Raw genomic sequence first — 13,168 nt, forward strand, 5'->3', positions numbered from 1 at the left:
GCACTGAGGCCCAGAGACCACGGGCCCCCTCAGTGCACCTCTGCTCCCAGCCACGTATTCGTGCCCTTGCTGAACATCAGCTGGCTTGCTTCTACATCATTTATGCTTGTCCTTGTTCTTGTGTTCATATAATTTAACTATTATATCAATTGATAAAACTGAGCATGAAAGGACAAAGAGAATTGTCCTTTGGAAAAACTAATTAAAGGTAAGCTCCTAAAAAACTACTGTCGATAAACGTAAGTTAATTCTAAAAGGTAAAGATTATGTATTCTAGTCCCCTCGCACATACTTACATTCTAGTCTAACCTAGAGGAAATGAAAACAGAAACCAAAACCATGCAATTTGACGTGGTTTGTGGAAGAAGGTTGATCGGAAGGCAAACTGGTGTACTCATCCTCACACTACTCTATCAAATGAATGCGGATGTATGTGTGTTTTGGGTTAAAATTTAATACTTGAAGAATTTCTCATTTTTATGATTCTCTGCTTCAACCACCTTTTAAAATGTACCAGGTATGGAGCTTGTTTAGGATTCTCTCTCTCCCTCTCCCTCACATGTGCATGCTTGTGCATGCTCTCACAAAAAAAATAATAAAATGAAACTGATGAACTATTAATACTGGTCCCAAAAATACCAGCTGAGAGAGCTCTATTGTATCAGCTACAAGTCTTTCTGAAATGGAGATACAGCACAAGAAGAATGGACCAACGGTCATAAAAGACAGATAAGGCCTTTTATTAGAACAATTTAATAGAGCAAAGGAATAAACATGAACATCCAATTCCTTGGATTATCCTACTAATCAACAGAGACAATGGGGAAACAGAAAGTCTGGCAGGGTTCCTAGGTCTCTGGTATTTTAGAATATACAGAGAGTTAGCAAATGTTATCACATACAGCCTGGATTTCCCACTGAAAATGCACCCTCTGGCAAGTCATCTATTGACCACCTTCTTTAAGAGGTGCTGAGTTAGTTATTTAGTTTATATTATACACAGATCTGGAGTTAACCTCTGGGCTGTACCCTACCAGAACGTATGGTGTCCTTACCTTCTTACAATAGCTCTAAATGCTCTAGGCTGAGAAGCTACAGAGACTAGGGAAATAATGCCTTCTTACTTCATGAGCCTGAATGATTTTTACAAGAAACTGGATTAGTACATTAGCATGCAATTTTGCATGTAATTCCTGCATGTAATTCCTATAACTGTTTTCCAGGGAAAAAGAAGAAATACGTTGGGGAATTTCCTATCATAGGGAAAAACCACCTAATTCATCACAACATTCTACCATTATGCCTCACAACTTATTCTGAATGAAATAAGCATTTTGTTTATTTGAAAACATGAATGACATGAAAAGCATTCTCTTCGCAAGTCTGACTCTGCGCCATCTTTCAGAGATCAGCCCGGTCCCACCTCTTCATGTGCATCTGATCCTCAGCAGATGTTCTTTCTTGTCTTTTCACTACAAATAGCCTATACTCTGCCAGCTGATAGCTCAGAACCACAGACCCCGAGAATAAGAAGAAATCTTAGAAGTGATCCAGCCCTATCACTCGTCTGAGGCTTGCATAACCTCTACAACATTACTACCAACTGGCAGTGAATATACCCAAATGCCCCAAGTAGACAAGTTTACAGACACTGGGAACATTTCCAATAACACAGGATTTTCTTTGTGAAGGACAGTCCATGCTTTCTCTGGACCATACATTCATCCAACAAATATTTGCTGAGCCTACTACATTGATGTACTAGCATGACTATCAGGACAGAAGAGGTTCTGGCCGTCATGGGCCTTAGACCATGGTCGATGCAGCAAACAGTGACTGTGAAATGTGGGGAGAGTACTAAGTAGACAAATAGAGAGTGAAAGGGAATGTTACTGAAAACAGTGGTTTTCTCTAAACTTACTGGAGATTATGCTTATGATTATTATTTTTGATGTTAATAATAATCACCATCATTATTTACTGAATGCACATGGTATACTTAAAATAATGGTCTCATTTAATCCTTCCCACAGCTCTATAAGACTGTTTTATCCCTGCTTTACAGGTTTGGAAATAAACTCAGTGAGGTTAATTAACTTGCCTAAAGGTACATATCTGGTACAGAGAGGCGCTGTGACTCCAAGGCTCTAACTTCAAACTGAAGACTAGGCTCTTTTCATCGTTCTACTCCTCCCCCTCGCCCCAAACTGCTAGTGACATATCCCTTACACGGAGCCCCGATCTTCTCCTTTCCCAGCTCTCTAACTCCACAGGAAAGCTCCTTCAGAGTCAGAATGACATCTTACATTTGCTGCGATCCCTGCACGCTAGGCACCAAATCACACACACATGTTGTTGACAGTGGACTGATTTCTGTCAAAGATGTGTTCCACACATGGTCAGTTTAAACTTTCCTGGGTAGTGAACACTCAGGCACAAAACAAGTGAGGGAATTTGCTGAGGCAGGTCAATTCAATTGTTCTTGGCAACCTGAGCAGGAAAATCCTATGCAGTCCAGAGGGAGAAATGGTACTAATTATATTAGTTTGCTAATAGTACCCAGAATATCTGAGTAGTGACTGGGAAGAAGAGATCCGGTGGCAGGACGGGCCCAACGAAGAGGAGGCCTCATCTCAGATGGCGCCACCTCTGACAGCAAAGCCGGCCTCCCCGGAAACACCCCGGGCGTGCTCACCTGCAGCACACGGCTCATCCACTGGAAACTGTCTTCCTCCGAGGCGTCGGGTCTTTGTTCCGCAACCACCACGATGCGCTCATCATAAAATACAGACACAGAAAACACAGCAATTCTAAGAGAGACAGATCAAACACATGAGGACTCCCTTCACAACCAGTCCTACTTGCTTTGCTCAGTTGGAATTACAGAGAGGAGTCGTCCCCACCATACTACCCAGAAATGAGCAGGTTAGAAAAGAAAATGCCACCGTCATTACCATCCAAATGACGACCAACAAACATGTACTAGCACATAGCACTGGCACGAACGGTGGGACGCAGTGGTAAGTAAGACAAAGTCCCTGTCTTCATGGAGCTTGCACGTCAGAGACATTATATATAAATAATGTCATGTTGTCGTATTGCACCAGGAAGAAAGGCAAGGCAGGGGAGGGGCAGAGCGGTCTGCGGGGCGGCCACACTACTAAAGACGGGGTGGTTGGGGAGCGCCTCCCTGAGGAGCGGACACTGGAGCAGAGACCTGAGTGAGGTGAGGACGCGAGCCATGCGAAGATCTGGAGGAAGAGGTTTCCGGGCAGAAGGAACGGAAAGCGAAAAGGTTCTGAGGTAGGAACGAGCTTGGCAGGTTTGAGGAACAGCGAGAAGGCCAGTGTGCCTGGAGCAGAGTGGTAAGCAGAGAGTGGTGGGGAGAGGTCAGAGCCAGGGCAGGCAGGGGGCCCGGCAGGCCGAGGGGAGGGGGATGTTCTGAGTGAGGTCTCCGCTCGAACGTCCCCTTCCTAGCGAGGCATTCCCAGACCGCCCTACAGAAACCGGCCGGCACACCCCACCCCCGGTGCTCCTTCTGCCTGGCCCTCAGCACCATCCGGCATGTTCTCTTGTCCCTGTCTTGTAGTTCCTTTCGGTTTCCTCAGTGAGAATGTGAGGTTCATAAGGGCAGAAGCCTGGCCTGTTTTGTTCACTGCCACATGCCACGCTCTGAGCATGTACCACAGTGGCACACGGTTGGCACCCAATAAATATTTGTTGAATGCATGCAGAAAAGAATGGAAGTCACCAGAGAGCTGAATGCACCGGCACGTGGGACCATCTCCCTCACGCCCTTCCTTCCTTCCACACATATTTACTGAATATCTACCCTGTGCCAGGCGCTGTGCTGAGAGCTGGAGATATAATGGTGACCAAAGACAGAGGGTCTAGTACCCCACTGAGTTTATATCTTCTTAAAAAACTAAAAGGACACCAAGAATGCTTTAAGGATACATATCCATGATTGTAAATAAACTACTGGATGGACATCAACTACTCAAATATGTACCAAATATCTTTTCTTATATTAATAAGTAAAAAAAAGAGGATTTATAATTGATTTTATCCACAGAATTTGAAATTAGCACTTGTGTACTATGCCTATCTCTGTGTTAAAATGTTATAACAATTTAGAGACGAGTTGAGAGAAACAGTGCTCAGCTATAAAATCCCTACAAGGTAGCATCTATCTTAGTTTGAATGGCACTACTTCTAGTCGATGGAATGTAGGAAGTTCAATGTTTCAGGAGAATTCTCCTCAGTCCTCAGAATCCAACAAAGAGTAATCATTAAAAACTGAAGTACAGGATATGGTTATATCCTGTTCCTCTCAATTTGAGCCAAACAGCCAGCCATGTTGAGATAAATAGTTAAAGCCCAATTCCTGCTATGCTTAATCAAAAAAGAGCCCAATCACTTAGAGACGCTACAGAATACAACTCAAACTACCCTGAAAAAACACGTTAAGATCTCACTGCAGGTGCTACCATCGGAGTTCTGTACTACTCACCTTCCTCTGTAAACAGTCTTTATTGATTCCACAGCCAATCCAGTAGCAACAATGTCATCAGCATTATGCCTTCGACCACTAACCATCAGTAACCCATCCATTTTTCCAACCACGAACACCAAACTGCCCTGAAAGGCAATAAAAATTTACCTTGATTTCCATTATTTAAACAGCAAAACAGGTATTTTACTTTCTGCTTTGAAATAGAGTTCATCAAAAATATAAGAAAACAACACTATGTTTTCCGGATTCTAAGAAAGTGCTTCATACCTCAGAGGTCGTCAGAGGAGTAATCAGTAGTGTTTTACAAGAATTACAGTATATAAGAAAGGGATTTGTTTCTATTTATTCTTAAGGAGGAATTTTAGGGGCGCCTGGGTGGCTCAGTCGGTTAAGCATCTGGTGTCGGCTCAGGTCATGATCTCACGGTTCGTCGGTTCAAGTCCCGCATCAGGCTCTGTGCTGACAGCTCGGAGCCTGGGGCCTGCTTCAGATTCTGTGTCTCCCTCTCTCTCTGACCCTCCCCTCCTCGCACTGTCTCTCTCTGTCTCTCAAAACTAAATAAAAAACATTAAAAATTTTTTAAAAAGGAGGGATTTTATAAGAAAGCAACTAGGATTCCACACAAGCATATTTTATTTTCTCAGCCATGATTATGTTGTATTAATTCATCTGTACCTATTCACAAGATGGATGCAAAGAAAAAATTTGTTAACTCATTTAATACTGGAATTAGGAAGAGATGAAAACAGTTGAATGTGAGAACGCCTGTTCAAGGCTTAAGGGTAATGCTGTTTCCATCTGGCAAGATTAGACATAGGCTAATAAAGAAAGGTCTAAGAAACACTCTAGGAGTCTCTCCTTCCCAAGAAGATGACACAGTGGCAGGAAATGTTGCTCTCAAGACATCACTGTACAACTAATACTTTTCAATAATTCTCCTAGGCCCATCTGCAATAAATTGACTTTTCCATTCATTACTCAAGTCCTAAATTTCCTGGATGGTTTATACATATTCAATTATCTAGTAGTCATCTCCATGTGAATGTCACTTAGTGATTTATTGAGCACAATGTAGTGCCATACGCTGATCAGGTTATGTAAGGTAGACAGAGCTGCTGGCCTGAAGAAGCCATTGGCTAATCTGAGAAGGCAGGAAAGAATCAGCCATTTCCAACAGAGTCTGAAAAGTGTTATGGTGGAAGTAAGTAAAGAGAATGAGACAGACATTTCTTTCATGGCTGACCAAATAAAGCCTGCATTTCAGTGCCCCTTTGCAGCCAGGTGTGGCCACAGGACTGGTTCAGACCAATGAGATATACGGGGACGTGTTACTCAGTAGCTTCAAGAAATCTTCCTTAAGAGATGGTAGGATACATTCTTTCCCCTGTCCTGTTTTCTGGAATGCAGATCCATCTTGGACTTAAGTTGTGGAGAGGTAAGCTTTAAAAGGAATTAGGTTATAGAGAATTTTTTGGTGCTGAGAGGATTGCTTAAGACAGTAGGTACAAACTTCTCTTTCTAGGCTGGCAATCCTCTACGAGGTATGCCCTCACACCCCTCCCCCCATAAATGGTGGGGAAGAAGTAAAATTAGATCTTTTCTTATGTAACTGAGCCAGTAAGAGAAGAAAGGAGGTAAAAGAGAGTTGGATGGAGGTATATGGGTTTAACTATGATCACAAATGTCTTGTTACTTACAAACTACAATCCAAACTTCCCACGACGTCACACAAAACCCTTCATAATCTGGCTCTCTGCCTTCTTTGTTGGCTCACAAAACTAACTGTGAACTCTCTGAGAACAGATTTTGTATCTTAATGGTCTCTGTGAACCTAGTGCCTGTAAATACCATTTGCTGGAAAACAAACTGCTTACATTTAGAAAATTTATTATTACACATGGTGTAGTGCTGACAATTTGTATGAAAATGCTCTGCATGCTATTACAGTTTCCCTCTGCTATTAAAAAAATTTTTAATGCTATTTTTGAGAGAGAGAGAGAGAGAGAGAGAGCGCGAGAGAGCGAGAGCACACTATGGAGGGGGAAAATCCGAGAGAAGGGGAGACAGAGGATTTGAAGTAGGCTCTACGCTGAGAGCAGAGAGCCCAATATGGGACTCAAATTCATAAACCATGAGATCATGACCTGAGCCAAAGTCAGATGCTTAAGCAACTGAGCCACCCAGGTGCCACTCACTTTGCTATTGAAGGTAACTTGTTTTAGCACTCCTCTAACTCAGTGAAACATACACATCAAATCAAATAAATGTAGCAAGATTAAAGTGAAAAGAATTTTTGAAAATTTAAAAAAGGTCTTAGTTTAAAGGAGTCAAGTGAATGTGGGTAATGAAAACAATAAACATTAGCTCAGTTTATGACATTCTTACAGAAACCACTCTAAATATAAAAGAGGCCCTGGAACACTCTTGAACTAATCTGAATTTGTTCTGTTCTGTGACAAAAATTTTGTAAGGCCTAATATGGATCAGATACACCAAAACAAACATGAATGTATCGCTTACCGGCCCTACAAACCCCAGCAATCCTGACCGGATGAAGGGCACATCTCCAACAGGAGAGCCTGCAGAATTGACTGGAATTACCTAAAAGACAGAAAGCAGTGAAAATCTTAGCTTGTTCTTAAAATACGTATTTGATTTTTATTTTATTAAAAAAATTTTTTGAGAGGCACCTGGGTGGCTCAATCCGTTAAGTGTCCGACTTTGGCTAAGGTCATGATCTCAGTTTGTGGGTTTGAGCCCCGCGTCAAGGCTCTATCCTGACAGCTTCGGATTCTGTGTCTCCCTTTCTCTCTGTCCCTCCCCCATTCGTGCTCTGTTTCTCTCTGTCTCAATAATAAATAAACATCCAAAACTACTTAAAAAATTTTTTTTGAATGTTTATTTTTGAGAGAGAGAGAGAGAGAGAGAGAGAGAGAGAGAGAGAGAGAGAGAGAGAAAACGTGAGTGGGGGAAGGGTGGGGGTGTGGAGACAGAAAATCCGAAGCAGGCTCCAGACTCTGAGCTGTCAGCAAAGAGGCCAACGTGGGGCTCGAACCCATGATCCATGAGATCATGACCTGAGCCAAAGTTGGATGCTTAACCAATTGAGCCACTCTGTATCTGATTTTTTAAAAGTCTTAAGAAGTTTATAATAGTAATACACATTTGTTGAAAAATTAAAATTATATAGTGACTTCAGTATTCCACTCCTTTAAGAAACATTTACAATTTGCTGTATATCTCTCAGTTTTTTTAGGTGCATATATTAACATATTAAGAATTTATATTTTTAAGAAAGGAATCCTATTATACATACTGTTTTATGACCTGCTTTTCCACATACTGTCGATTTTTCACACAGCGCATGTATTCTGGATCCTTTACAAGCTGGTAGCCGTTGACCCAGCTCCCTTTGGTCAACAGTCCTGCAACGTACCATCGCATGGGGGCCAGGGCTGCACAGCCCTTGGAGTCAGGTGAAAGTTCAATTTCTGGTTCTGCCACTGACTTGACTTCTCAAAGCCTGACTTTCTTTGGCCATAAAACAGAGCTCCCAATGCCTCTCACAGGTTTAGGGTAAAGATTAAGGGAAGGTAAGCAGATTTGCAGGCATAAGCACAGTGTTGGCTCAGAGTCTGTACTCAGGAAACTATAAGAATTAGTACTTTTAGAATGTAAGCCATGTGAGGAAGGCTATCTAATTTTACTGTTATAAATATGCTTTACTGAGTACTGAGGTATAGATTTCTGTGTATTTGTACAAACGGCTTTTTCTCACCAGCAGCTTATTTTTAAAGATACACTTTACTTCATTTTCTAGTCATTACTAGGTCTTCTGTCCAGGTGAAATGTTAACCACACTAGAAAACCCTCTCAAAATTTAGAGACTTTAATTTGGGGGGGGGGGAGGGAAGCAATAGTTTTCTCCTTTTTTGGTTAGGATTTTTATTCTACTTCCCTATCATTCAATTTCTACTGCAGATTTCAGAATTCCATCATCACTATGGACCTAGCAGTTTGATATCACAATCTGAGAACTGTGGCTAGGCAGTTGCTCTTGCCAGAAAGGCAATGTAATAAAATGCCATCAGTGTCTTCAAACACGGCTTCAGGATCTTGTTTATGGTAAGGAAAATGCAATGATGAAAAATTCAGATATTGGAAACACATATAGCCCAAGCATTTAAAAAGAAAAGAAGCAGGTGAGATTTAACTTAGGAAAATGTAGAGACACTCGGCACAGGTAACCAATCACCTGTGAGAGCAAATCAAGAGCCTGGCGGTAAACGCATGCCTCGTCAACGCCCACCCCTATCGAGGGGAGTGTGGCGCAACTTCTGAAAGCAGGCCAAGAACGCAGTAGTACTACTGATGGTGTGATGGTGGTAACAACAGACATTTGATAATTTGCACCATTCTAGGCTGTGTAAACACAGAGGATGGTCAGCCCAGGAGTTCGTCACCTTTTCCAGTTACCACACCATTCATCTAGCTAACACTCCTGTCAGTCACATCTATCACAACATGATGATATGAGGGTATGTACCAATGATGGTGGTATAGTAGACAGATGTGCCCTGGCACACGGAGACTGACAGTCAATTACTGAAAAAGGAAGCCCAAAGAACTGAAAGTTGGCAGTTGGTCATATAATAAACCCTAATATTATGGTCCATAAAATGGAGTTTTCTGTTCCCTAAAAGCAGCCGTGCGGCAGGTTAATCCCAATTAGGAAATATAGATAATCTGTTATGCCTATTCTGATTTCCAGCCTCACTAGGCACACTTTCATTACAAGGTGTCTTTACACTCAGAACCACAAGCATCTAGAATACTGCTGGACACACAGAGGGTGCTCAATAAACGTGCTGAATGAAAGGGTGAATAATGGAAGCAACCTGTCCCTGTGACGGGACAGTTGACATCAGTCATTCCAGGCTCAGCTAACTTGAGTCTCCTCTGGAGAGCTGGATCTGTTGTCACCGTACTTTTAAAATTAAACTTTGGGGCTTATGAAGCTCAAAGGATGGCATATTCACCAGAGTGAACTTTAGTGAGGCCTTTTACTCTTCACTTATGTAATGACGACCGGTACTTCCTGTGCGCCAGGGGTGTCCTAAGCACTTTATTAACATTAACTCATCTAGTCCTCACAACAATGCTAGGGGGTATGTACTATGGTTCCTCACATTTTAAAGATGAGGAAATTAAGGCACAGAGAGGCTAAGCAGCTCCTCCAAGGTCAGCTAGTAAGTGGCAGCATTGGGATCTGAACTCAGGCAGCCTGGCGCCAGAGTACATTCACAGCTGCTACCTTATACTGTTTCCCATCCGCCAGCTCATCAACCCAGTGACACCGTGACCTCACCAAATAAGTTCCCCCCCGAAATTTAATATCTTGTACCTCAAATGTATTTTTTGTCACACCAGCAAGCCCAAAGTACATCATGCCTCCTGTTCTAGAGCTGACACAGATTTCTCCAATTTCATCTGTTTTGCAGAGCTGGGGAGGTCCATCAGGTCTCACAATGCACATCATTCCTAGTGTGCAGAAAATACAGTTAAGGAACAGAGATTCCGGAAAACCTTTGTAAAATCACAGCTTCATCCTTTTGAGCCTAAGAAAGTTTTGCATTTGCTGAATGGCATTAAGTAAGAAAACCAAAAAGGAATGTCAAAAACAGACCTGATACTATATAGATATAATCTGAATTTCCATCTTTTAGTCCTGATGATAAACATGTAATTTTTAAAATTCAGCAAATAAAACGATGAAAGATGCAGACCAAAGCTTTCTAAGACAGTAACATATTAAGAATGACTAAAACATCCAAAGAAACAGGTGAAATTAATTTACCCCCAGGCAAATCAAACTCAAACTCATGGGAGCAGTGTGCTCTAACTTTCTGCCGGCCCCAAGGTCTTGGCAATTAAGTGAAAAACAGACAACTTTAGTGCAACTCAGTACTTAAGCTTTCCATATGAACAACTGTAATGGATCATTCACAAGGAAATCATACAATACTGCTGGAAAGGAAGTATAATTAGAGTCAGCGAACTGTGAGAGAGGCTCTAAGAAGTTAAGAGACTAAGAACTAAATTTTTTATTCCTGGTTGTGGATCTCATTTTTATCAGGTTCTACTATCTCTAATGACAAATCTTTTTGAAAAACCAAATCGCACTCCTAAGAACTCACCACCAGGCATTACATGGCCCACATCCTGGACCGTCAGTGCTGAATTTTTATCTTCAGTATTGACCCGTATTACTCCATAGCTCAGTCCATTCATTGAGAGAATAGCTCTTCCTGGCAAAGGGGCCCCTGGAACGCCAGGCCTGAAAACAAAATAAACTCATCAAATTTGGCAAATTAAATGATATTAACATAAAAGTATGTACACATAAAAGCAAATTTTCTCTGACAATGACACATACACAAAAAATCCTCATTTTTCTCTACCAAGAACATATCAAATTAATCAAATTCACATGTACAAAGCATGGTCCACATTCATTCAGGTGAAAAAAGTAAATTTTAATCTATTAAGAATATATTGGCTTGGGTGTACTTCCCCCACTTAAGCTGTAACCAGTGACAGCCTATTTCATGGTTTTTTGTTTTTATTTCTACATTTTGAGAGAGAGAGAGAGAGAGAGAGACAGAGAGAGAAAGGGAGAGGGAGGAAGGGAGGAGCAGAGAGGCAGAGACACCATGCTGTCAGTACAGAGCCCAACATGCAACTCAAACTCATGAACCGTGAGAACATGATCTGAGCTGAGATCAAGAATCAGATGCTTAACTGACTAAATCACCCAAGGATCCCCAAGGACAGCCTATTTCTAGCCTAAGATGCTAACTAGGAGTCTGAAGAGCAAAACAACACAGAAAAAGGACTCATTCTCAAATACGAGGAGAATAATTAAAGTATGTTTTCAGTTTACCAGTTACCTTTATGGCAAGAGTGGGAAAAATAAATAGGATGCTTCCAACTGCTTTACAAAGTCATTTTCACTTTAAGGCTGATGAAGCAGAAAATTAGTTAGCACCCGTTGTCAGCACCCAGTAAATACCACACATCTGATCAAAGTTGGAACATACGTCAAGAACACTGACATCCTGAACAATACCTGCGGATTGCGACAGTCATGGCTTCAGCAGAAGTAGCACATGGACAGATGGCCTCAGGTTTCAGTCCATGGCTTTGGAACAGACTCAGGAAGGCATCACAGGATGACACAGACCCTAAGGAGTTGGAACAAATCAATGTGAAAGCTGAAACTGATTTTCATTTCTGCAGAAAATTGGTAAAGAATGGAGAGCCAACACATTCGCTTCTCATGAGAACTCTCTTTGTACCTCATTAATTCCATACAGATATTTTATTGTGCCTGTGAGATGATGCATACATTTCAAGGAGAAATTAAATGCTCAGCCAGCCCATAAAAGGTCACTGACACTATTTAAAGTTACAACTTGGAATAGGGCTGCTCCTACCAAACTGCCCAACCAATAGCAGAAATGTACTGAAGCCAACAGGCAGCAGTTTGGAAGTGAGCAACTCTTCCTGAGGTAACTAGTTTAGGCAGTCTAGTGCTAATATTCTCTTCTGTGTGGTATTCTCCAATTGGTGTCTTAAGGTCAACCCCACATCGGTGTTTATACCATTGTGACTACTGCCAGGAATCCACTTTCGGCAAAGAGCACAGTTTCTTTTTCTTTTTGTTTGTTTGAGAGAGAGAGAGAGGAGAGAGTGAGAAAGAGAGAATGAGCTGGGGAGAGGGGTGGGGGGTGGGGGAGAGAAAGAGAATCTTAAGCAGGCTCCACGCTCAGTACAGAGGCTGACACAGGACTCAATCCCATGACCCTGGGATCATGCCCTGGGCTGAAATCATGAGGCAGATGTTCAACTGACTGAGTCATCAGGCGCCCCGAGAGCACAGTCTCTAACACTTTACCTGACTCTACTGTGTGGAGGGTTCAGGTGTTTGTGCTTGGAGGGAAAAGCAGGTGACAAGATAAGATCTCCAAAAGCTTTCCAAAAGTCCTTTGATTTGTCCATAGGGGGAATTTACATAAAGTCCAGACACTTGTATTACATCAAGTCACCTTATCACTCCTTGTAGTCACATGACAGAAAAAGGATATAAATGAGTAAGCAAGGGGTATTCTTGAAAGCTTATAGAAAATGAGGTGTATATGGGGTGCCTGGGTGGCTCAGTCGGTTGAGCGGCCGGCTTTGGCTCAGGTCACATCTCACGTTTGTGGGTTCAAGCCCCGTGTCAGGCTCTGTGCAGACAGCTAGCTCAGAGCCTGGAGCCTGCTTCTGATTCTCTGTCTCCCTCTCTCTCTGACCCTCCCCCTCTCATGCTCTGTCTCTCTCTGTATCAAAAATAAATAAAAAACATTAAAAAAAAAGAAAATGAGGTGTATCTATTCAATGGAATATTATATGGCAATGAAAAGGAATGAAGCATGAACCCATGTTATATAGATGAATCCTGAAAACATGCTAAGTGAAAGAAGCCAATCACAAAAGGCCACATACAATATTGCATTTATAGGAAATGTCCAAAGTAGGTAAGTTTGTAGAGACAGAAAGTAGATGAGCAGTTGCCTAAGGCTAGGGAACAGAGAGAGAAAAATGAGGAGT

General features: G+C 41.9%; 1 protein-coding gene across 5 annotated transcripts in view; it reads right to left on the reverse strand.

The window, feature by feature from the left end:
• The window catches only part of DIP2B (disco interacting protein 2 homolog B), a 224,119-nt gene that overhangs the window by 33,961 nt on the left and 176,990 nt on the right, over positions 1 to 13,168 (reverse strand). For all 5 annotated transcript variants that reach the window (XM_029954849.1, XM_029954847.1, XM_029954848.1 and 2 more), the window contains 6 exons: positions 11,646 to 11,760; positions 10,714 to 10,853; positions 9,921 to 10,057; positions 7,037 to 7,117; positions 4,514 to 4,641; positions 2,696 to 2,810 (listed from right to left, as the gene is read on the reverse strand). In XM_029954849.1, coding sequence (XP_029810709.1) covers positions 2,696 to 2,810; positions 4,514 to 4,641; positions 7,037 to 7,117; positions 9,921 to 10,057; positions 10,714 to 10,853; positions 11,646 to 11,760 — 716 coding nt within the window. The remainder of the gene's footprint in view (positions 1 to 2,695; positions 2,811 to 4,513; positions 4,642 to 7,036; positions 7,118 to 9,920; positions 10,058 to 10,713; positions 10,854 to 11,645; positions 11,761 to 13,168) is intronic.

Source organism: Suricata suricatta, chromosome 10 (genome assembly GCF_006229205.1).
Source record: "Suricata suricatta isolate VVHF042 chromosome 10, meerkat_22Aug2017_6uvM2_HiC, whole genome shotgun sequence".
Taxonomy (NCBI): Eukaryota; Metazoa; Chordata; class Mammalia; order Carnivora; family Herpestidae; genus Suricata; species Suricata suricatta.